The sequence below is a fragment of the Topomyia yanbarensis genome, chromosome 1, assembly GCF_030247195.1.
Source record: "Topomyia yanbarensis strain Yona2022 chromosome 1, ASM3024719v1, whole genome shotgun sequence".
In the NCBI taxonomy this organism is placed as follows: domain Eukaryota; kingdom Metazoa; phylum Arthropoda; class Insecta; order Diptera; family Culicidae; genus Topomyia; species Topomyia yanbarensis.
In genome coordinates, this window is record NC_080670.1 from 140,177,197 (window position 1) to 140,203,867 (window position 26,671).

The 26,671-nt window shown below is 40.9% G+C and overlaps 1 protein-coding gene across 2 annotated transcripts in view; it reads left to right on the plus strand.

Moving 5' to 3' along the window:
• Window positions 1-26,671, plus strand: part of LOC131695386 (antigen 5 like allergen Cul n 1-like) — an 83,397-nt gene that overhangs the window by 52,569 nt on the left and 4,157 nt on the right. The window contains exon 1 of one of the 2 annotated variants that reach the window (XM_058983979.1): window positions 25,522-25,688. The exons of the other annotated variant lie outside the window; for it this stretch is intronic. Coding sequence (XP_058839962.1) covers window positions 25,667-25,688 — 22 coding nt within the window. The 5' untranslated portion in view covers window positions 25,522-25,666. Of the gene's footprint in view, window positions 1-25,521; window positions 25,689-26,671 lie in introns of those variants that run through there. 2 annotated transcript variants of the gene reach the window in all.

Genomic DNA, 26,671 nt, shown 5'->3' on the forward strand with positions numbered 1-26,671 from the left:
TGCGCACGCAGAAAATAACCATTCGAAGGTTAGCAACTGGAATGATAATTTTCACATCACACATTGCTTTCTCTCGATCCGAATTGTATGTGCAGATGAAAATAAAATATCTACAATCAACAATTAGTTGAATAATTTGAAGTAATTGATTACTTATACCTGAAATTGCATTACATTATATTTACAAGTTCATGTTTTGGTTTGGCCGCACTGGTGATTCTTTTCTGTATGATGGATACAAAAAGTTGGTTTTGATTGTGGTAGTGTATCAGCAAAACATGCCAATAATAGGAACCCCCGTATTTAGTTTTATCCTATTATAACACTAGGCCTATTCTAGTGTTTGACGAGTGATTTTAAAGTGAAATTATCGTAAAAAGATTCTCCAGCTAAAATAAAGGTATGTATCAGTGCAATGTTTAGTATATTTGTGCTGGAATAACGAGATATGAGGCGGTAAATGCTGGCTCGTAAGTGTTTATTTTGCTAAGCGCCGTTGCATCCAGTTTCGGTTCACTACGTGAGTGAGGCGGATTAGTAGATATTTCAATAAGGTGATTTTGTTTTAATTAAAAGTTGGATTTAGAGGATAGTTCTAAATACATATGTGCACAACAAATAAAGAATATAACTTGAGCTTATTTTTTCTCGCCTGCTTTAGCCAAATCGATAGTGTCATTATCTCATATGCTTGGTTCGAAACCAAGGGGTACGAAATAGGGTCACAATAGGCTCTACTGCCATAATAGGCACATCACCCTATCTGGTTCCAATCACAGTAAAATTTAAATTCCAATTCTTGAGCGTTTTTTCAAAACGTCATATCTGCAATGAGTTACTCTCTTTGTTTACTTTCTCTTTCGATTTTTACGGCGTCACTATAACACTTTTCACTTATTTTACAGTACAGATCGAAAGGCGGTGGTTTTAACTAGCATATTATGCAAAGAGTTGAGGGATAAATGTGAAAGTGATCGAATTATTAACAGAAGAGAAAGTAAACAAAGAGAGTAACTCATTGCAGATATGACGTTTTGAAAAAACGCTCAAGAATTCTCAAATTCATAAAAGTAAACTTCATCCAATACGAGTTTTCAAAAAAATAATTTTATTTCGAAATCGAGATACTGCAAGAGTTCGAAATTCGACTAAATGCGATGTTGTTGCGCGGATTCGAATGATTGGAAAACAACACTAGATGGCTAATCGGCGAAGGTTTAATGAAATAATAGATGGCGGTAGAATGCGAACACGAAATTGTGCCTCCATCTAGGATCAGAATGTGAGAACTAGTTGGCCCACGAACGACTAATAAATGTAGATGGCGCAGAAATAAGAATTGGTTGGAAACGGCGGTGGGTACCTGTGGGTATTTGTACCCACTGTGAAACCGAAAAATTCAAGAGGATGACAAAATGACATGACGTCATATTGGCGTAGTCAACATAAAAAACTTTGTTTGTAGCAAAATGTACGAAATTTGTCTAAGTACAAGCGAGGAGCACTTTAGTTTGCATCAAATTAGAGAAAGTGTGCATTGTTTTCTATTGTTCTATTGTTTTCTATTCTACTGCTGTTTGTTTATAACATTTCAAGCGATTTTGACGTCAACCCCCATTGATCGGTGAAAAACGATGTTGCCTATTGAGTTCTACAAGATGACGACACGAATGAACTCATAATGAATGAAGTTCATGTTTGACAATTCTCGGTGGTTTGTTTACTTTGTCAGATTCGTGAGTGCGAGCGCAACGGGTGCTCATCTGTTACATTCGAACTCACGTAACTTCCATGTAAACAAACCACCGAGAATTGTCAAAACAAGTTCATCCGGCTCGTTTTGTGGGGTTATGTCGGTTGGTGTAAAACCTAATTGTCAACTCTGCATGTAGAGATAGGGACGCCAGCTACCTGGAAAAATTTGATGCTATAGTAAGAGCCAAGCATTGGGCCAATGACGAGTGTTTGTTGAACCATCATTTTTTAGAAAGCTGCGGAGAAAAACGTGATAGATTAGGATTGTCGCTGGCATCAGTGGTAGGAACATCATTGCTTTAATTCTGGTGAAACCCTGTCAAATGGGCAAAAAAAAACAAAAAATAATCCTCTGTCTTCGTTTCACAACGACTAATCATTTCAGTTTCTTTTAGCTAGCTTTCAATGGCCATTCTTGGTTGATGTATTTTCACTAATAAGAGTGCACAAATTGGCCTGAACCTGCACTGAATTTTGTTAAATTTTCATTTCCTTGTGCGATATACACAAACTCTTTCAGCCCTCTTTAACCCTACAACATTACACTTACTTTTTTACCTTAGAACGTTGCATTGGGGTACAAACGTACTCCACGCGTTCAATCGCAATTTTCGAAGGCAAAATGCAAACAAAAGCAATGTAATTCTTCGTTTTCTAATTGCAAAAACAGCTGTGAAGGTGAAAGTATGAAATTTATTGAATCAATGATACCAATGGCTCGATAAAAAAAGCGAAAAATCGTGATTTTGACTTTTTTACAAAAACTAGCAAATTTTCAACCGATATGAAAAAAACCAAATGATACAAAATGGAATTTCGATATTTTTAAAAAGCGTAATTATTTGGAAGAGTGAAAGTTGAAAAATCGGGTTTGGAAAATAGTAGGGCGGAAATTGAAATGAAAAAAATATTTCTGATCAGTAATACATTGGTAACACGCAATGCTGCTGTTACAGTAGTTACTCTGCGCAAATTATACTTGCAAGCCATGATTTTTAAAACTATAGAAAAAGAAAATAAAAAGTAAAAATTAGTGTAAATGAAAACGAATTTTGAAGTAGAATACTTCTAACGTTTCGATAAAGGGGTCCCGTTACAAAATTTTCTGCCGGAATTTTACCCGATTTGTTAAACGTGAATATTAGACTGTCCAGAAAAATAATGATTTTTTGAAAACTTAATCGGCCCACCCCTGAGTCGATTCCTAGTCCCACCAGCAGTACTTGCTCCAAATTTGAGGCAAATCGTACAAGTCTAGCTACCGGACCAACGTGCCTGAAGTTTTTATGGGATTTTTCGACAATTTACATAGCGAAAACCCACTAGCTCGCATTTTCGTCGCTAGGTGACACTATATTCATCATATTATCATTGCAAGTGAAAATAAGAAAGATAATTTAATTTCCTACAACTTTTTCGAAGACTGCTAATAAATCCGGCTTTGTTGAAAGAAGTTATTAAACTTTTATCGAAATGATGTCTGAGTCGGTTTTACATGGGGCCTTGGTTGTGTATAGAGCTTCCATTTCCCGACGGTTTTTCGCTTCCCGGGATTCGGGAAATAAATAATAAATTTCCCGGGAAATCCCGGGATCTCGGGAATACAGAAGAAAAATAAAAAGGCGAATGATTTTCTTGAAAACAAAAGAATAAATTAAAAAGTTTTCAAACCCGTTTGATTGCATGTAGATCTGTCCTAAAGCAGTTGTCAGAAGAAGTCATTTAATAACTCGTCAATAAGTTTACACAACATCAACTTTTTCTTGGCTATATGCATAACCTGATTTTTGGTAATTACGATTAAGATTGGGACAATATATTAAACGCAGCTGCTGGAGATACTGTCCAAAATTGGATTTCGTTGTTCTGATACGATGGAATGTGATCAATTTAATGCAAAGCACCCTCTTTGGTAATTTTGAATGAAAAGATTGAGCTGCTACAGGGTAGCGTGCAGTTACTTCCGATCAAAAAAGGAAAGTTTATATATGGAATCCATTTCCGTAACAGTAGGATCAGCATCATTTCGAATTTAGTGTGAATCAAAATCAAACAGATAATGGACGAACTGTGCAGCGATGGATGAAGCCTACCATCGATTTCCTGCTATGGGCAAGTATCTGAATTCCTTGATCGTATCCCTTCAAAAATCCTGCCTGCATCCTTGCAAGCGACATTCAAAGAGTTTGGATGCGCATGATATTGGACAGATACAACGTTATGTATTTCTTTTCATACATCCAAAAATTTACAGATATTACAGTTATGGTATAACAACTAAGACGAAATACGCATTCGATTAACCGACTAAATATTTCATTCCTTATTTTAAATAGCGTTTACTTTAAGCATGATATCACTACAAACCATCCCAAGTTTTGAAACAAACACGCATCGATTTTTTTAAAAAGTAACGCAATTTCCATCACTAATTTGATTGCAAGCCCTTTTATTCAAGATCTAACTATTGAAATAAACTATAAAAAGAACTGTTAAAAAATCTGATCAATCGGCTCATCCGTTGCAGAGATATCGTGCGCATCACTAACGCTACTGTAAGGAAATGCTTCGGTAGCAGTGTATTGAGTATGGCTTGGACTATATACCTAAAAAAATCACGAAAATATATCAGTGAGCCTAAAGATATATAGTCCATTGATCTGCAAATCAGTTGGAAAAGCACAATCTGCATTCACTACTCACTCCAAATGTTTGCTGGTAAAGATATTTCCCACAGAGTTTCATTCGCAGAACCTAAGTCTTTTGGTATAAATTAAAAATCTTTTTTCCCGGGATTCCCGAATCCCGGGATGGAAGCTCTAGTTGTGTATCAGTACGCGAATTCCACGAACTATACATTTTTGTGAAACAATGGTTAGATTTAGCTGAATAGTATGTTCAAAAGCATTGTAGTACATGATACGAGTAATGTTTTGGTTAGAAAATTTTAGTTCCACCTGTGACCGTATAGAGGGCGCTAACACTAACTTTTTATGGAAGAGAGATAGAATATTGAGATGTTCGGAAGAATTACTGCAAATTGCCTGTTCTACAACTTTGTTTTTCGTTACAAACAGGCCTCGTTTTTCTGCGTGTACGAAGAGTGTTTTTTTTATTTTAATTATAGATTTAATTTAATTTTATAGATTTTAATTTAACCTTAAGGTCATTCGCCTCTTCGGGTTAGAAAAATCTCTTAGGAAAAATTTCTAACCCTATGTGCGGGGTTGGGACTCCAACCCTGGTGCGCTGCGTACGAAGAGTGTCTTACGATATATATATATATATATATATATATATATATATATATATATATATATATATATATATATATATATATATATATATATATATATATATATATATATATATATATATATATATATATATATATATATATATATATATATATATATATATATATATATATATATATATATATATATATATATATATATATATATATATATATATATATATATGAGCACCCAAAAATAAGTCGGGAGAACAGAACATGCTTCGTAAAATTGTTTACAGTTATATTAGAATGTAGAAGTCGTATATAAACTTCAAGCGTAAAAATCGCACAGGGGTTCTTGGATGTAAGAGTCGCATAATAAGAACCTCCAGTATAAAAATCGGACAAAAATATAGCCGTATAGGTTTATACAAAGTATTTGTTTTAAACGACTTTTACCGTTGAAAGCAAGTTTATGCGGATTTTACAAAGTAAGAATCGTTCGTCACTGTTGTGTGGTTATTAGGACAATTTTTTTATTCATTCGTTCAATTTCTCTATGTAGTTTTTTCCAAAGTCCCTGTGAACCTTTAGGTTTGTAAGATCTTGAAAATATCTGGACTCCGCGCACCTTGGTGCAACATCAAATGCATACTTTCAAGTGTAAGGCAATCCTAAACCATTCGGAACAAGCGGAAACTAAACTTGTTAAGTAAACGAGCAGCCGCGCGTGCTCAACGACTATTTCGCTAGATTTAAGGAGCAGGTTGCCTTTACAGCATTAGCGCAACAACCGGATATTTAATTGGCCGGTATGGTTAGGAACATCCAATGCTCGATCAATAATCTAGAGACGTACGAATTTTGTTAGTCATTGTTAGAGGCCATTCATAAATTACGTAACGCAAAAATTGTCTAAAATTGACTCCCCCCATGTAACAAATTGTCACAAATTTCTCCATCCCCCCCTCCCCTATTAACAAATTCCTAGAAATTTTTTTTTCTTCGGTGAAAACATGTTACGTAACGATCTAGCTAACTCCCCCTCCCCCCTATGTCACAGCTTGTTGTACCCCCTCCCCCCTAAAAGCGTTACGTAATTTATGGTCCCTTATGAATTCTTTGCTCAAAAAATGTCGTCTGTAGCGGTGGAAGCAATGTTTTAAACCAATTACACTAGTTTACAGCATTTCTGAACTAAATAAGCTAACCAGACGCTGGAATGTTAGCCAGCGGATTAGTTGCTCCGTTGCCCTTTAGTTGAGGCGAAATACTGGCATGACGACAGTTCCTGATCGGTAGTTGGTTGCGATGGGCCACCAGTAGCTGGGGCCCTTTTTCAGACCGTCATCATCGCCAACTGCTTTTCTCCGGTAGACTGGCTGCTTGCTACACGGAAACGAAAAACTACCTAAAATTGAATTCCTTTGACTCAATCTCGTGATATCGTGGGGGAACTTAAAATTAGGTAAACCGTGTTGAAGGTAGTTTCCATTTAACCACGGCAAAAATTACAACTCATTGATAGGTTTTTTAAACTCAAATTTAAGTTGAATTTACCTAATTTTGAGTTCACCCCAAACAACTCAAAAGTACCTTCCTCCACGGAAGACCTCGACTGAGTCGAATCTCTCTTTTTGTTTTTGACAACACTAATAAGTGCGAAAGCGACGCACAACTCAAAAGTAAGTTAAAAGAACTTATTCTGCAGGTTGTTTTATTTAACCGTGTAGTGCTTGAACGTATAAGAATGATGAGAAAAATCGACCGACCAATATTCATATATGAACACACGAGAAAGCACTACTATCGCTCTCTCGCTCGTTTTCGTGTCATTCCTGTGTCTTTCCTTTCCGTTCGGCTACCAATACTAGCATAACCAAAACGAATATTCTGTCTTTCCATCGCCTTCAATCTAGTGGCCAGTGCTAGCAAACTTGCATGTTCAGTTTTTCAATAACAACATTCCAACAATATTTTCAAAGAATATTGCAGATTTGAAAGAAGGAAGGAAAAGATTTTCACAAATTTAAATTATTTTGTCTTATTTGTTAGCGCTGATACTGGCCATGGGATGGTGGGGGAACACGTACATTCCTTTTAGTTATGATAGTATTATTTTTTTATTTTTTATTTTTATTTATTTATTTTATTTTTCATCTGACCTACATGGTCTACATGAAATATATAATGAGGAAAAGCCCATTTGGAGTCCATCAAACAACCTCCAAATGCGCGTAAAAACCTCATTATCTTTTCACATATACATATTAAACAATATTACACATTACATTACATAACATTACATTACATTACAATGTGTTACTAATAATACATCTAACAAATCAAAATCACTATCTAAATCACATCTTATGCACTAAGTTAGCCGTTTAAGCCTATTTTTAAAAACGTCACTTGATACAGAGAAGTCAAAACATTCATAAACATTATTAAATACGCTACACATCGCCCTTATGGGTTCATTCTGTCCCTAATCAGTACTTTAATAGTCAAGTCTTAAAAAATTCCACGATCTTATACTTCTAGCGGGCACATTTACATTAATCTGAGAAAGTATATTTGGGGCATCTATTTCACCAGTTAGAACTTTTCCTAAAAACACGGCTATGGATATATTTCGCCTTTTTGAAAGAGGGTCCATGTCGAGCAGACGACAGCGTTCAATGTAAGGTGGCAACTCTATCGGGTTGCGCCATGGCAGGGTTTTAAGGGCATATCGGAGAAACCTAGCTTGTATGGATTCAATTCTGGTAATTCAGACATTTGTGTACGGGCACCAAATGATAGCTGAAGCTTCCAGGATGGAGCGTACAAGAGAGAAGTACAGTGCTCTCAGACAGTATGGGTCAGTAAACTCTTTGGCTATTCTAATGATAAAACCAAGGTTCCGGTTGGCTTTCGCAATGATGTGGGAATAGTGATCTCTAAACGTCAATTTAGAATCCAGCTGTACACCAAGGTCCCTGACAACTGACACTGTATCCAGTAGTTTCCCTGAGATAGTATAACACCACAAAATTGGATTTTTTCTGCGCGTGAAAGAAATTACTGAGCATTTGGATACACTGATAGTCAACCGATTTCGAGTGCACCAGTTACAAAATTCATCTAGTTGTCGCTGTAGTTCAATGCAGTCCAATTCAGATCGTACAATAAGAAACAGTTTAGGGTCATCTGCATAGATAAGTTTGCATCCTGGTGGAAGGACATTACAAACGTCATTGAAGAACAAGGAGAACAGCAAGGGTCCAAGATTACTACCCTGGGGCACACCTGATAAATTTATAAAGTTATGTGACTCAACATTTCCTAGTTTGACAGATAAGGTACGACCTACAAGGTATGATTTAAGCCACTTGGTGAAGTTGAGTGAGGCACCCAATTTTTCTATCTTTGCCAGTAGGAGCGAGTGATCAACACGATTGAACGCTGCTTTGAGATCTGTATAAATAGTATCCACTTGTGCTCCGCATTCAAAACTTTTAATACAGTGTGAAGTGAATTGTGCTAAATTCGTGGATGTTGATCTACCTGGGAAGAACCCGTGTTGATCTGTTGATATATATGTTTTGGCTTCCCGGAACAATACATTGCTTACTAGAATTTCAAATAACTTGGACCCCGCACAGAGAGAGGTTATGCCCCGATAATTTGCTATGTCCTGCTTATCACCTTTTTTAAAAACAGGAAACATAACCGATTTTTTCCAACAAAGAGGAAACGTCCCTTGCGACAAAGATAGAATAAAAATCAGCTTTAGGGGAGCGGAAAGGGCACTCGCATATCTTTTTAAAATAATGGCAGGAATCCCATCAGGACCAGCCGAAGTCGAAGATTTCAATTTATCAGTAGCAGCAACAATGTCTTCCTCCGGAAAATAGATGTTACCTAGGTCCATCACACCCCTGGGAACATCTCGTAGTCCGATTTCGACCTGTTCTGGAGTAGTCGGAACTGTTTCAAATGCACTCGAAAAATGTTTTGCAAACAGGTTACAGATGCCGCGAGTCGTGCTAGAAGTTTCATTTGCCAGAGTCATACTAGAAGGAAGTCCACTCTCTTTACTCTTCTCATTTACAAAAGACCAGAAACGTTTGGGATTTCGCTCAAGGTCAGATTGCGTTTGTAATACATGCCGAGAGTATAGGAAGCGGTTATAAGCTTTGTAATTGTTGCTAGCATATATGAATTCCCGCTTTGTATTGGGATTTCGTCGGTTGGTGTAGTGCCGAAGCGCGGCTGCCCTCAGTCGTTTAAGTTCTCGGAGACGTCGATTGGACCAAAGTGGTTTTGGTTTAGGACGCGGGGCTGGGACATATATTTCAAACAGTTGGGTCAGGATCGATGAGAACTTTTCTACTGCGTCATTTACATCGGTTGCGTTATGGAGCAAAGTCACCCAGTCAATCTTTTGCAGTGAGTTGTTGAGTCCAAGAAAATCGGTTTTTGAAAAGTTATACTTCAAATCGTCAAGAATCTCGTCAAAAATAACCTGTCCAGGGCAGGTCTGCTCAACTAAGAGGGGAGGGTGATGCGAATCTATTTCAACGAGTGGCTCATCTGCACGATAGACATGGCAGTTCTTGTATGCATCTTCATTTACAAACAGAAGATCTAACGTGCGATTTAGTCTGTTCGTGATGGTACACATTTGCAGCATGTTGAGTAATGACATCCCGTCTAGTAAAGCAACGCTAGATCTCGAAAGAGATGAGTCGGAATGGTCGGCGTAAGCATAACCGAAAGAAGTCGTTTTCCATACAACACCAGGCTGGTTGTAATCTCCAAATAACAAATGAGAAGCTTGGGGTTCTAGCGAATTAGCAATGTCAAGTGCGGATTGAATATGGTTCTGAATGACGTTTATGTTATCTGCGGAGTCCGGAGGGAGGTATACGATGCCCACGCATGTGTTAATACCATGGCTATTAAGGTTTACCCAGAGTTGTTCTACGCCGTTATTGTTAAAACTTTTTTGTTTAGACGCTAACCGATTAGAAACAGCTATAAGTACACCCCCGCCCCTTTTTTACCAGAAACGACTGGGTCACGATCGTTACGATAGACCGTATATCTAGGTCCTAACAGCTGCAAGGAATTGATTTCGTCGTTCAGCTATGTTTCTGTCAGGATAAAGACATCGTGCTCTGCGTCGGTTACAGCTACGAACAGCTAATCGATCTTTGTGCGTAGTCCTCTCACGTTTTGGTAGTATATTCTGAGCTGGGAACGGGAATTCATTTGAAGGGAGGCAGTATCTGTATGTCTGGCTTCGGAGGAACATATACATTCCTGGCATTTACCAGTCGTGGTGTCTTCATAATTTGAGTCACGGATAGCTAGGTGGAAGTCAGCTGGAGAAACAGTCGTGAGGTCATCATAATTTAGATTGCAGATGGCTTGATGAATATCAGCTACGGAGCCGGAAGTGTGTTGTCCAATGGTAGACTGGAACCGAAAATTGCTTTGAGGGGGTGTAGTATCAAAAGTAGCTTCGAGAGGACATATACTCTCTTTGGCTTTACCTGGAGAAACAGTCGTGAGGTCATCATAATTTAGATTGCAGATGGTTTGATGAATATCAGCTACGGAGCCGGGAGTGTGTTGTCCAACGGTAGACTGGAACCGAAAATTACTTTGAGGGGATGCAGTATCAAGGGAAGCTTCGAGAGGACATATACCCTCTTTGGCTTTACCTGGAGTACCAGTTGCGAGTTCATCATCGTTTGGATTGCAGATTGCTGGATGAATATCAGCTATGGAGCCGGGAGTATGTTGTCCAACAGAAGACTGGAATCGAAAATTATTTTGAGGGGGTGCAGTATCAAGGGTAGCTTCAAGAGGACATATACCCTCTTTGGCTTTACCTGAAGTAACAGAAAGTAATCCGTTCAGATATCCTGGTATGCTGGTCAACGGTAATTGCTGTTCGTCACGACTAATTTGCTGACGCTTTCTTTCAACAAGCTTCCTATACACAGTGCATTCGAAACTGTAGGCTGCATGTTTTGTCTCCAGATTCAGCTTCCGGTCCCTATTCATCTGAGCGCAATTAGCACAGCAATATAATTCTGATGCACATTCTGCTGTAATGTGGTCCCCTGCGCATTTAGAGCAGACCTGAGAGTTTTTGCATTCAGTACTCTTATGTCCATACGCACAGCATTTAAAGCAACGTACTATTCCAAAACACTCAACCACTCTACATCTTTCCCAGCCAATGTTTACACGCCCTAACTTGAGCATGGTCTCAAACGAATCAACATTCACTTCAATCACATAATTATATGCTGTGTAATCATTCCGCTTAGTTTTAAATAACGTTATGAGTTTTAACTCTGTTAAGTTCACTGATTCATTTTGTTCTTCCAGGCTATTTTTAAGTTCACTCTCTGACAACTGTTCCGCAATCCCCACAATCTTCAATCTTGGTTTTGCCGGTTTCGGAACTGAGATTTCATAATTCTCCCCAAACTTCTCTCTCACCACTGCCACAACTGATTCTATTGCCTCCGCACTTTTCACACCGAGGATGATTGAGCCACCATTGCCTTCTCGAACAGTTTGAATTCAAGCATGATTTTTGAAAACAGCGAAACTCGCACTTGACCCAAACAGAGAAAACGGCGATGACATTTTCGAAGTTTTGTTTTAAATGTTATTTAAAAACCATACCGATTTTTACACCAATTATTCATCCAAAATGCTCACCAAAGACGCCTTTCCATTGAATGGAACGAACATTCGCGATCAAGACATTTAAAAGAGCGCATTGAAGAAAAATTAAAGTTACGATGTTATTAGTATCATGCTCACAGTTTCGTCGTTTTACTTTCGTTGGTTTGGTATCTTTGTTGCACTTACGTTATTTCAGTTTCGTCAATTGTGGTGACTAATCTTATCATTTTTAATCAATTCTATGACTGAACTGTTCCGCCGAGGCAGTATGCCAATGAGAACAACCAACATTTGTAGTTTGTCACTTTTGAGCAGTGTGTTGAAGACAAATAAAGGTTACGTTATTCTGAGCATCACTCTTACACTTTCGACATTTTTCAATCAGTCGATTTTAGTGTCTCATTTTTGCTCGCATTGTCACAAGTATTTAGATTTGATCTACTGTAGGATAGATTTAGATAATCAACAATAAAAATGTGCTGAAAGTGCATTAGTGGTGCTTAGAATAACATTACTTGCATTCTTTTTCTCTAAAATATTGGCTAAAATTAAGGAACTGCGTGCTCTTGTTCCCCTTATAGAAACATTACCTATATTGAGCATTTTAGTAGAAAGATTGTAGTATATTTTAATGATTTAGTTACAAAAACCGATTAAATTAAAATAACGTAAGTGTCACAGCAGTACCAAACCTAACGTAACTAACATGACGAAACTGTATTTATGCACTGTCATTATTTCGATTGCGCATTTTTCAGCTGCATTACCGAATAATGAAAAGAAAGTTTGTCAGCATGTACATTAAGATGCGTAGAATGCGGGGGAGTGATAATCTCAGTTTGTTTACATTTGTTAGTTATGGTGTTTTCAAAAATCATGCTTGAATTTTATTCGATGCACGGTCAATTTGGCTACGCAATTCATTCTTTGTTTTCCTAGCACTTTGATTCAATTCTTTAGGGCGCACTAGAATAACGGGTTCATTCTTACGAGGCTGTTTCGGGGTTTCACTGTTACACTTTTCACTAACTTGCGAGTATGGTTCCAACGAACTAGAGCTTTCACCAATTTTTTGTTCATTTTCAACTCTGGGCCGTTTTCTAGGCCTGAGATTCCTGCTCGGACCAGCCGGTGTAGCATCTTTCTCGCCAGCAACACTTCCGTTTTTCAAAACTTCAGCAAATGTGCACGATTTCTGTTCGACCAATTTTCTGCTTTCAGTTAATTCCCGCAAGATTTCTAGCTTGACACTTTCAACTGCACGTTGTATCTGTGACCCAATAGCAAATTCCAATGACTCAATCTCCTCGCTCATTTCATTTTTCCACAACTTCATACTTTCAGTTATTTCCACTAGAATGCTATTACATTTGGCCAGAATATCGTTGCGACCGCTTTGATGCTTCCGACAGCCATGGCACAAATATTTTAACCCGCGATTTGTTGTCATTGCTTTCAGCCCATGCTTATCGATATCATCTGTACACTTTAAATGCAATATCACTCCACACGGGCCGTAGCAGAAAACTTTTTCATTCTCTTCGCTTATCGCTCTCGTACAGGCACCGCATTGTAGCGTTGTGGTCATCCCCGCGGCCGCTGACCCGTAGGTCGCCCGCCAAGCAGCACAATAGTATCTCTTCGCTTGGGTGTAACTATAACGTTTCTTTAATCACCTCCTGTGCAAGTTAGTTCACGTATACCGACACACCAAACTCCGCTAGCGAATGACGGATCCCAATAGTAGCATGTCTGTAATAACATACGTACATGGAACTATTGAGAACCAGTGCTACAGGTTCAAAGCCCTGGTAAAGGAGGATGGTTGTGATGATCCGGGCCGAGATCACCACGTAAAGCAAGGTAGGGCATAACCCCAATTCCAAGGCGTGAAGCGACCCGTGCCGAGGGATGAGTGATCGAGGGGGTGAAAAAGATGCTCGATCGTTAACGGAGCCTGTGGGGTACCTGGGCAACCCCCACAGTAAGCGTCCCTTACTACGCTAATGCGGAGCTCTGGCGTGGCGGACATATATTTCTCACGCTACTCGTGGGACTATACATGGAGGCAAATAAAAATAAAAACAAACAGACGGAGGTGCCAAACCCCTTCGCAAGAGGTGGTTTGGCGAGGTCTCCCCCCCGTGGGGAGAGTAGTGGAGCGCTGAGTGCTGTATCCGAAAGCACCAGTGACCCCCCAGCAGCGGTAGGCAATACCCCTACCAATGCATCGGAGGGGCCAATAGCTGCGATGCGCAAAGTAGCGAAGCAACTCGATTCTATAATCGACTTCGCTAGCGCAAAGCAGAACATAGCCAAGGAGTTGAAGTTGAGACTTCTGGAGCTCCGGAAAGCTGTTCGTGTCGCAAGACAGGAACAGCAGGCCTATGTTGAGAGGGTGGAATGTCGGGAGAGGCCCGACAGAGAAACCCAGACAGTGGCCTCCAATAGGGAGGAAAGAGAGAAGGTCGATAGAGGTTCACAGACAGTGGCCTTTACCTTCTACGGAGCAGCCACGTCGATCGGAGCGGCGACCGAGTTCCCCTCGAAGGGAAAGGGAAAGAGCAATCGCAAGACGGCATCGAATGCGAAGCGCCCTAGGAAGTCGCCAGGCGAGGGTGTCAAAACCGACACCACTCGGCGTGCAACCGTCAAGGTCAAACGCCGCCTAGGTGAGGTAAGCGAGGGCGAGAGTGACCTCGCTGTGGAGAGCGATGGTACCAGCAACCCGGCACGACCGGGGCAGGGGGGCTCAAACCCCTGGACGCTGGTTACCAAGAAAAAGCCGGCACCGAAACCGGAGGTACCGCGGCCTGCGAGAAAGGCCAAGGACAGAGGCGAAGCCTTGTGGTTAAAAACCGACAAGGACAAATACGCCGATGTCCTTAAATCGATGAAGGCGGCCGAAAGTCTCTCGGCCCTTGGGCAGGATGTGCGTAGCGTAAGACGCACCAACACGGGAGAGATGCTCCTGATGCTGAAGCGAGGCGCACAATCAAGTGCAGTATATAAGGCCTTGGCCCAAGAGGTCCTTGGTGAGGATCGCTAGGTGCGGAAACAACTCTCCAGTTGGACGAGTTCACGACCGCAGAAGACGTCGTCGCAGCCGTCAAGGAGCACTGCGGCGTCACAATCGAGCGGGCCTCTGTGCGATTGAGGGACGGACCCTCTGGCACCCAAGTAGCCTACCTCAGGCTACTGAATGCGGATGCCAAAAAGGTAACCGAGAAAGGGAAGCTGAAGATCGGCTGGTCGGTATGCCCTATTAGTATACCCCAGCCGCCTTCAGTGGACAGGTGCTATCGGTGCCTAGAATCCGGCCATAAAGCTTACGAATGCAAAGGCATAGACAGGAGCAAGCTATGTCGTCGATGCGGCGAGGAGGGGCATAAAAAGCGGGGGTGCACTAAGGCATATAAGTGCCTTATCTGCACCGCTAAGAAGCAAGCCCATAAACATGCTATGGGCGGACCTTCGTGTCCCTTCGGCGAGTTAAATAAGAAGAAGCCGTGAGAGTCACACAGCTAAATCTTAACCATTGTGCAGCAGCCCAACAGCTGCTGTGGCAGTCGGTCTCGGAGTCGAGGACAGATGTCGCCCTCTTATCAGACCCGTACAGCATCCCTGCCGACAACGGCAATTGGGTGTCGGACGGGTCTGGAATGGTGGCAATCTGTACAACGGGAAGGTTCCCGGTTCAAGAGGTAATACACCCCTCCGCCGAGGGTGTGGCGATTGCCAAGATCAATGGTGTGTTCTATTGCAGCTGCTACGCCCCACCAAGGTGGCCAATAGAACAGTTCTACCAGATGATCGACAGGCTCTCGTCGGACCTCGTGGGCCGGAAACCGGTAGTAATAGCGGGAGACTTCAACGCTTGGGCAGTGGAGTGGGGCAGCCGCTGTACAAATAGCAGGGGTCAAGCGCTAATGGAAGCGTTTGCGAAACTCGATACTGTGCTAGCTAATGATGGCTCCGCTAGTACATTCCGTAGAAACGGAGTGGAGGCGTGGATTGATTTGACCTTTGCCAGCCCGAGTCTGGCTCCAGGCATGGAATGGAGGGTAGACGAAGGCTACACCCATAGCGATCATTTAGCAATCCGCTTTAAGATCAACTATGGTGTGCAGCATCCGAGGGCGGGAGATCCCTGTCAGGTACGCGGGTGGAAGTCCAATCACTTCGACAGCGAAGCTTTCACCGCGGCCCTGGGACTGGAGGCCAACACCGACAGTCTAAGCGGGGATGCGCTGGTAGCTGTTCTATCACGCGCGTGCGACGCCACTATGCCGAGAAAAACACTGCCAAGAAACGGTAGATGCCCGGTATACTGGTGGAGTGCCGAGATTGCAGCTCTACGGTCAGCCTGTCTCAGAGCTAGACGTAGGATGCAAAGAGCTCGCACCGAGGATGCAAGAGAGAACCGCCGTGAAGTGTTTCGAGCTGCGAAATTAGCCCTTAACAAGGCTATTAAAAGCAGCAAGAGAGCGTGTTTCGACAACCTGTGTGAGAGTGCCAACGCGAATCCGTGGGGTGATGCCTACCGGATTGTGATGGCCAAGACCAAAGGGGGCTCCTCACCCCCAGAACGGTCTCCGGACCGGTTGGCAACGATTATCGAAGTACTCTTCCCGTCTCGAGCCACAAGCCCCTGGCCACCTGCACTACGAAACAGTGCGGGCACGGTCGAAATGGTAGCTCCAGTGACGAATGAAGAACTACTCGCAGTGGCTAAATCCCTAGCAATGAACAAAGCTCCAGGGCCGGATGGAGTTCCGAACAACGCTCTCAAGGCAGCGATCATAGCGAACCCGAACATGTTCAGGCTAGCTATGCAGAGATGCCTTGACGAGTGCCGTTTCCCCGTTAGATGGAAAAGGCAGAAACTGGTGCTGTTGCCGAAGCCCGGGAAGCCGCCAGGCGACCCATCGGCGTACAGACCAATCTGTCTGATAGACACGACTGGCAAACTGCTTGAGAGGATCATCCTCAACAGGCTCACCCCGTACGCGGAAGGTACGGACGGTCTGTCAAGCAACCAGTTTGGCTTTCGGAAGGGTAAGTCCACAGTGGACGCTCTCAACTCAGTGATAAATACTGCCGAGATAGCGATCCAACGAAAAAGGCGAGGTATTCGATACTGTGCGTTAGTGACACTTGACGTGAAGAACGCATTTAACAGCGCAAGCTGGGATGCCATCGCGCTCTCGTTACACCGACTTAGCCTACCGGTGGGTCTGTACCGGATCCTGGAAAGTTACTTCCAAAACCGCGTACTGATATACGAGACCGATGCCGGTCAGAAAAGGGTTCCGATTACCGCCGGAGTCCCGCAGGGCTCGATCCTAGGCCCGGTGCTATGGAACCTCATGTATGACGGGGTTCTGAGACTGAAGTTCCCTCCTGGGGTCAAGATCGTCGGCTTTGCCGACGACGTAACCTTGGAGGTCTACGGGGAGTCAATTCCTGAGGTAGAACTAACCGCAGAACACGCGATTAGCACGGTGGAGGAATGGATGAGCGCGAGAGGCCTGGAGCTCGCTCATCATAAGACGGAGGTAGTTATCGTCAACAACCGCAAGTCGGCACAACATGCAGTTATCCATGTGGGAGAAGTCGCGATCACTTCACAGCGAAGTCTGAAGTCTCTCGGAGTCATTATAGACGACAAGCTGACCTTCGGCAGCCATGTCGACTATACGTGCAAGAGAGCGTCGACTGCTGTTGCGGCACTATCGAGAATGATGTCCAACAGCTCAAAGGTGTGCGCCAGTAGACGTAGGTTACTGGCAGGCGTTGCCGTATCTATCCTCAGGTACGGCGGCCCGTCATGGTCAAGAGCACTGAGGGTAAGCAGTTACCTACAGAAACTGGAGAGCACCTACCGCGTGATGTGCCTCAGAGTGATATCTGCCTACCGCACGGTATCACACGATGCATCCTGCGTGATAGCGAGCATGATGCCAGTCGGGCTGGTCATTCGGGAAGATGAGGAGTGCTTTGAGCTACGTGGAAATAGGGGAGCCCGCGAGCGCACCAGGGTGACCTCGGTCGCCAGATGGCAGCGTGAGTGGGATAACTCCTCGAAAGGTAGGTGGACCCACCGGCTGATACCTAGCATATCGAGCTGGGTGGGAAGACCCCATGGGGAAGTTCACTTCCACCTGACACAATTCCTGTCAGGCCATGGCTGTTTCCGTCAGTACCTCCACAGGTTCGGGCACGCGGAGGTCCCAGTCTGCCCGGACTGCCCAGGTGTAGATGAAACTGCCGAACACATACTGTTCATATGTCATCGGTTCGACGTCGAAAGAAGAGCAATGCTTGACGTCTGTGGCTGGGACACAACCCCGGATACCCTTATTCAGCGGATGTGTCAAACGGTGGAGAAGTGGAACGCAGTCTCGGCTGCTACCATCCAGATTGCCAGTAGGCTACAGGTAATCTGGCGAACCGAGCAACAGACGACGGGCACGGCTAACTAGTGATTGGTTAGCTGGAGCGAAAAAGGCCAAGCGCAAAATAAGAGAGTGAATGGTCTGTTCATGCCGAGGTAGGTTGGCGCAGCGAATGGCAACCGCGTAAGGGGTAAACCCAGCCACCCCGAAGCAAGACAGAAGAGTGAGTGTATAGGCGTATAAGTGGACTGCCTCATGCCAAGACGGGAGGGTCGTAGCGTAGTATGTTGGAACTAAGCTATCGATGCCTCATGGCGTGGCAGAGGAGTGAAAGGGTGAGCATCCAAGTCAGTCTCACATTGCATGTTAAGGGTGAGCATAAAAGTCAGCCTCACAGGTTGGTAGAGGCTAGCACAAAAGTCAGCCTAGCAAGGAATGAAAAAGGTGAGCACAAAAGTCAGCCTCGCATGGTATGTCAGAAGTGGGGCCTAAGAAAAATATCCCACATGGGATGCCAGAGGAAGTGACAAAGGTACAATAGAGTGGCACGTTTGAGAGTGAATCAGGTGATAGGGTGAGCACCCAAGTCAGCCTCACATGGATGGGTAGGGCGAGCACAAAAGTAAGCCTAGCAAGGAATGAGTAAGGTGAGCACACAAGTCAGCCTCGCATGGAACGTAAAAGGTGAGCACAAAAGTCAGCCTCATGTGGGAGTGTTTGAGAGTGAATCAAAGTGTGATTGGGAGAGCACCCAAGTAAGCCTCATACAGGATGTATGATCGCGTGAGTGAGAGTGAATGAGTACACTTAGTACAGCCATCCCCCCAGAAGTAATACCGAGAGGTAGTTCCTGGGAGGAATGATGGCGGAGCCCAATGGAGTTTAGTCGGTATTAATGGCTGGTCACCATTCGAGTCGGACACGCCCCCAGTGCACCCCGTGTGGTAGATTGGACCCTACCGTTAGCACGTGTACTGGGCTAGGACATAAAGGTCTTCTCCATTGTAAAAAAAAAAAAAAAAAAAAATACCGACACACCAAAAATATCACAGGAATCTTCGTTTGACGAGCTTCCAAATGCACTAATAATCTCCTCCCAAAACGACTTAAAACACCGATAAAAAGCAATAAAAACACGACGAATTTGTAGAAGACAACTGACGGTCCTGCGCTTCACTTCACTGCGTATTAGCAGCAGAAAGGAATGGAAAAGCAGTGCACGAAAACGAGCGAGAGAGGATAATTTAAATTTTCTTTCTTTCTTTCTACACATCGTATTTCTTATATAGTTTTCTGAAAATTATTTGTTATACACCATAAAATGTAAATTTCAGTTTAACTCTTATTAGAACACAATTAATTGGTCCTGTAAAGAACCGTTTATTGTTTTATTGCGGGAGCATAATTCAGACGAACTCGCCGCGGACACGGTGGGCCAGTTTAATGTATTTAGCCTGAAAGTTATACGCTTGGCACACTATTTTGCATCCTCGAATAAACCGACCAAGTAGGCATCGTTGGCTTCTCGGGGCATCATTACGACTGAGCTTTGTAAGCGTAGCTCGACTTTGCAGTCCTGTACAATCTCACGAACCAGACGCTGGAACGATAGCCTACAGATTAGTTGCTCTGTTGCCCTTTAGTTGGGGCGAAATTCTTGCATGGCGACAGTTCCTGATCGGTAGTTGGTTGCGATGGGACCCCAGTAGCTGGGGCACTTTTTCGGACCTTCGTTATTGCAAATTGCTTTCCTCCGGTGGACTGGCTGCTTGCTAGTACTTGAACGAATACGAATGATGAGAAAAACCGACCGACAGATATTTATATAATCGCGCTAATATGCACTACTATCGCTTTCTCGCTCATTCTCGTGCCGTGCATGAGTCTTTCCTTTCCGTCCAGCTTCTAATGGCCTAACCAAAGGAATATGCCACCTTTCCCCCACCAACTGCTCTCGTCAAGCAACCCAATACGAATAATCATAGGAACAAACATGTAGTGGGCCTATACATAAACTTTTCATTATTTTATTGTTCGGTTGGTCCACCATATTGACGGCTCTGTGTGGGATGGGCGGAAAATTTCCACTTTTCCGAGTCGTTTTCGAAAGATTTTTCAAAACACATTTTTTTGTTATTAGTGCATGTTATACATACTTCAAATTTTAATACAGCCTAGAGGAACATATTTTCAACAAATTGGCCTAAAAATCAAATCATTCTGTTAACTATGATAAAAGTTATTAACTTTCAAAATCTGACGCGGCGCCGGAGCCGATATTTTGAAACGGGACCCCTATATTGAAAGCTTAAATGTATTCTACATTAAAAAAGAAATAGACTGATTACACCCAAGTTTGAATGAGTGTATCATCCACAACGCATTGATCGAAATGGTAAAGCGAAAATCGAAGCACGATTCAAATTTTCGCTAATTTAAAGCCATTTAAACTAAACAAAAGAAATATATTGTAATTTAACTCGAAGTTGAACTTTATCGACTCAACAAAAGTAGGTTTCAAAGCAATTGTTTAATATCGCAATAAATGAATTTTTAAACAAATGCATATAATATGCATGGTTTCGCACTGTCTAAGTAGTTCATTTTAGCTTTCATATATGTGCGGAAAAACTGTACATACTTTTAATATGATAAATTGTTTGATGTATTTGTAAAATATATCACTATTTTTTCCATTTCATGTAGATTAATCCACGTATGATTGTATATATCCAAACACATAAAATATGTGCGCGTTTCGGTGGCACCAAATAACTCAATTGGTGTTTGACAACCCGGTTGTCAACGACTATACTCGACAAAATAAATACTTTGACCGACCATATCCGTGAAGAAAGTAAACGTGCGATATTTCGATTATTGTATCGATTTTGTTGGCTATTTTCGGCAAATTTAAGACTAGGAGAAACGAAAGTAATGAAATTGAAAGATGGACAGGTATACTAGAGCGAATCGAATCGGAAAACTAGGACTAGACAGGCTAACATGACCATGATCGAAAGGAAATGTGAAGAATCTATTGCCTTCTGCTGGTAGGAGTTGAGCTTTCCAGCCAAGTTTACGGCATGGTCGTTGATAGAACATAACTCACCATCATGTTTTACCGCCGACGACGCGAATTATATTGCACACTACATTTTCAATGTCACCGTGGTCGTGTCCTGCAGGCAACCTTTTAATTTCTTTTAGCCATTCCCGAGCTTCAGTCACAACAGGATCCACATTGTGAACAGGTGATGTTTATCAAGCTCCACTATAAACGAAGGACATTAATAAACTCCATAGCACTAATTAAAATTGTTGCAAACCTGCTGGTGGGATTTCCGTCATTTTTTCAAACTACCAGTGTCGATATGCTACGTTTCGAACTTTGATGATGATTGTGGTCAAAGTTCCCATTTCCTTTTTTTAGACATAGTATATTATCGATGAATGTGTTTTATGCAATTCTTGAATATTTCATTTTATACCACTGCGATGGCATATTGTTTTGAACATAACACTCGGGGAGAATCGACTAACAATCGGGTCACTATATGAAAGTAAAAAGCAGGTTCTTTCAGTATGTTATGATGTTGTTTGCTCCTTTTTGCTCCTTAACGAGTTATTAAAGGTGAAAGTTACTCCAAAATCAGAATATATTGGCTCAAATGGCACGTTCCCCGTACATAGTCGGGGATTTGTGCCTTGCCGTGTGTTTTCATCATTTCCTGAGCGGAAGGAAAGGACAAGGAAGTGTGGGGAAGTAGAATTGGAAGGGTGGAAAAAATAACAGCACAAAACAAAAATAAACAACAGGTAAGTTAAACTCACAAGTAGTTCAACTTGCCTGCGAAGCCTAAAGCTCTTTACCACATTGGATAAGAAACTTTAGTATGTCTCTGAGTTTCAGTCGACCAAACATGGTTTCGTTTATATAAGGACGGCTGAAGACTCGAAATCGCAATTGCGCTACCGCTGGACAGTTGCATATCAGATGATATGAGGTTCCGTAGTCGGATTCACAAAGATCACATGAAAAAGACTCAGCGCGCTGAATAGTTGCCATGTGATAATTGAGTTTGCAGTGGCCGGTTAAAGCTCTGGTCAGCATGCCGCAGTGGAGCTTCGAAAAATGTAAGAGATTTTTCGAAACCACTGGGCATGGTTGTTCTAGAAACGCCTTTGTTTGGCGACACGTTTGTAGATTTCCGATTAACGTTTGTAGATTAAGTAGATTAACGAGTTATTAAAGGTGAAAGTTACCCCAAAAATATCGCAAAATTTTGAATATCTTTTTAAATTCAACAAATAGGAAGTAACTGCGTTCGGCAAAAATATGTGATTCGATACCGCAAACAACTTTGTGGAAAATTCCATGAAGGTAGTAAAAAGTTATCGTGAAAAAACTAATTTTAAGGGGTCTTCCACATAATATGTTCCACAATTTGCAAACTATTAAAGCTATGGTGTATTCAGCAATTTCTTTTGTAGTAACATTTGCTACAATTTTGCCGAAGACACAAAGCCTCTATCTTAATTAGTTCAAAAAATTAATTTCGAATATCACTTATAGGTGAATCAATCACTAAACGATATATTCATGTAGACGCGCAATCATAAGGGCAATAACTTCTCCGAACAAACTATACTTCTAAAGTTAACGGTTTTGCCGATATTAATTTTGAGCACGAAAACGACGTTTTAAAACACTGCGTTGTGCACTCGTACTAATGCATAGATAAATAATAGACTTAATACAGTCACTCCAAATTAACCATCACACGAAAGAAAAATATGATTATAATGTTAAATAAGAAAATGTTTCTAAACATGCGAGTATCCCCTTAAAAGAAACGAAGGTGCTGATTTATAGGAGTAATCGTCAACGAGAACCAGAAAATACTTTTGTTCCCCAATTTTGGATTGTGAATCACGGTGCGGTGTCTTACACACATGCGGCATCTTACCCCAATAGCCTTTTTTTAATATTCGCGCAAAATTGATGATTTTTTGATTAGATCCTTGTCGTAATCGATAAAACAGATTTTATCATATATTGTTTGGTTAACTTTGATGCAGGATTTTTGGAAACGTGCGGCATCTATTCCGAAATTACACTATGTCGTCTATGGTAAAACATAGAATACGTGTCTTCTTTATTTACTTTTGTGGGCTTGAGCCGGCTGCTCGGATAGCACTATTATACCTAGAATTGATGTTAATCAAGTTAGCCGATGGCAACAGAGCTTCCTCGAATTCTTTCATTCACATCCCGAGTTCTGCGATCAGCTTTCGTCACAAATATGCTAATGAACGAAAAACACGTCACCCCCCGGATGACACGGTGCTTTCCTTCCCACCGACAGCAGTGGATGTGGCAGACCTGCTGTGATCGCGTTTATTCGCACTTTTTCGCTTGAAAGCTAAGTTTCACAGATCAAAGGGTTGTAGTGGCAAGCATGACTTGCTTTGGTTTTTTACAAACCTGCACCACTGAGAACTGACATACAAGTAAAGTTTTCAACTAGTGTAAGAAAGAAAACTGTCGCTTTGAAATGACAACAGCAAGTTTCAACTTGCCACTTGGCGGCACTTCGATCGGCCAGCAATCCCTATACGGGATTTGTGTGCAAACTTGGATACAATGCTGACTCATGCATGCGAACCTGTATGCGATAGTGATTTTCAACGTATTTTCATTTAAATGTTTACACAGGTTTTTCGGGAAAGTTTGTTCCAGCTTATATCTCTGTTCTCTGTGCCTGCACATAGTAACCCCATGTTGTAATTATGAATACATATCTGATTAATCGTCATAACTGCATGAAACTATATATATATATATATATATATATATATATATATATATATATATATATATATATATATATATATATATATATATATATATATATATATATATATATATATATATATATATATATATATATATATATATATATATATATATATATATATATATATATATATATATATATATATATATATATATATATATATATATATATATATATATATATATATATATATATATATATATATATATATATATATATATATATATATATATATATATATATATATATATATATATATATATATATATATATATATATATATATATATATATATATATATATATATATATATATATATACCCTAGTACATATATTATGTTTTGTTTAAAGTTATGAACCTGTATCACAGACTAACAGACATAACACTATTAGGGAAATCCCTTTAAAAAACATCGATCCGCCAATTTTCCCAGAACACTAGCTCCAGCTTTTATTCACGGTCCCAAACACTCATTTGCTGGTGGGTTACCCATCAGGCTTGGGAACAATTTTTCACTAGTGGTTTATCCCCCATAAGCTTGTTCATATGTCAGTGGCCTTTAAAGCGGGCGAAATACTGTTTTCGAGTTTTATGTCTGTTAGTCTGTGCCTGTATTTTCGGAACCGGAATGAAACTGAACAGCGGTCTATTGATATCTTATATTTGAACGTATCGTAGTTCAAATATATTGGGACAAAGGCTTGAATCAAAAGTATGGGCTCTGGTTTCGATAGTATCGCATACATAAATTCTTCAAATGACGTGCTACTAAAATATCATTTGCCTGTTCCGAAAACCTTGGAGAACGTTGTCGAAATTCAGCATAATTCAAAAATATGGTAATCATATTTTTAGAACTTTCGTATCTAAATTTGTTGAATGTCATCGAATATTTACGAGACCACGCTACTGATGTTTCCGGCAGCCTTTTATATAACGGTCAAATGGCCATATGAATCAAACTGGGCATCAACATTCGGAGAAGGCTACATCGACCACTTCTCGCAGTGCATTAAGCTTTTGGGGAAATGGCAATTCTTAGCGATGTAGATATTAAAATTCATGAATAATAAATCTTTCGTGCTGTGACCGTTATTCAATATTTGTCATTTCATTTACTTACAAAACTCTAATGTATTTTTTTAATTATAAAGCAAATATCAAGCATATTAAAACCGTTTGTGAAAATATTTTAAGGCCCCGTAATTACCAATAGTTTAAATCTATTATTATAGCTATCCTTTCCTTGACATCAATACGTTTCTACACAAGCCATATTCTTGAATAAATAAACAAAACGCGACATAGGGATATCAAGGGTCCAAAGCTTTCATCCAATCCATGTTATCATCAGCTGATACTGCGAGAGAACGAAAAGGGCTCTTGCATAATAATGAATTAGATTCGGTAAATCGTGGCTTTTCAATAATCTGATTTATATTATATACTCGAGCGAAAACCGGATTGCCAGAGTAGCCGGATCTGAGCATTCTTCCAAAAAGATAGTGTTGACTGCTAGTGAAATGGTGAGTGTTCTGATCCATACAAGGCCAGTGATGATCAGCGTCTAGCCCGAGATGGTTTGATCTCTCATTTGGCTCTCTAAATACTAGCTTTCCGAGGCTACAATAGTGGCTGAACACCTGTTCTATTTGTTTTGGTGATTTGAAATTCTAATTTTGAGAGAACTCGCAGCCGCTCGCCAGACTCAACGATGAGGTCGTTTACACTAACCGGTAAGTAACACCACTAGACTATGTGGCGTTAAGTAGTGAATGATGCTGCTCTGCTATAAATCAATCAAAGTATCGTATAAATACATTTTCAATCTGGTTTAAGCTATTTGACTAATGGTATCACAAGCAAGTTTGATTTTTGAAATAAGTGGGATGGATTGGATCCTCGTTTGAGAAAATGAAATAGGAACGTTGGATGCTCAATCTCGGTACACGGGATTAAAATAAAGAATTGTTTGCCTTCTTCAATGTCAGAAAAGACTTAGACTTAGGAAAATATGTTGTGGAGTAGTGAAAAAAATTCTTAAAATTTAAAAAAGATTTGTTTTATGTTTCTCTTGAAAGCGCTAATTCCAATAAAGAAGCGAACACTATATCATTAGAAAAGTAATTTTATATTTTTTATGTTGTAACGACATTTAATTAGCAAAGGGCTGGAAGGTGCGAGGTGCGAGGAAGAGCAAGAAGTTAATGGAAGAAATTTTAAAAAAGTGTGGAATGGGGTCCTATGAGCAATCTTATAGTTTCCCGGCGACTTAGCCTTTTGTCTTCCACCACAGGAGTCAGGATATTTTGGTATTTGGGTTTTATAAATGCGATCACCTGGGTCTGCGGCATGTCCGAACAAGCGTCAAGTCACTTAGTAACTTATGCTGTCGGAACTGTCGGTTCGTAAACATGCCTTAATAGACGAATTGAATAAAAAAATAGGAAAATTTTTTTGAATTGCTTTTTTTTAATCAATAACTGAAACTGTTTCAATGCTTTCTGATTTTACTATTAGCAAATATTTGTTAACATTAGAATGACTCGGGATGGTATGGGGAAGATTAATTTTTTTGTATATGTTATTTTCTATTTGATTGTATTGTTTTGTTTGCATTACACTTCTAATTTAGTATATTTGGTATTCAGCCACAAGTGGTGACTTTTGATTCCTATTGTTTACATGGTACGGTTAATTATTATGAAGATATAATATG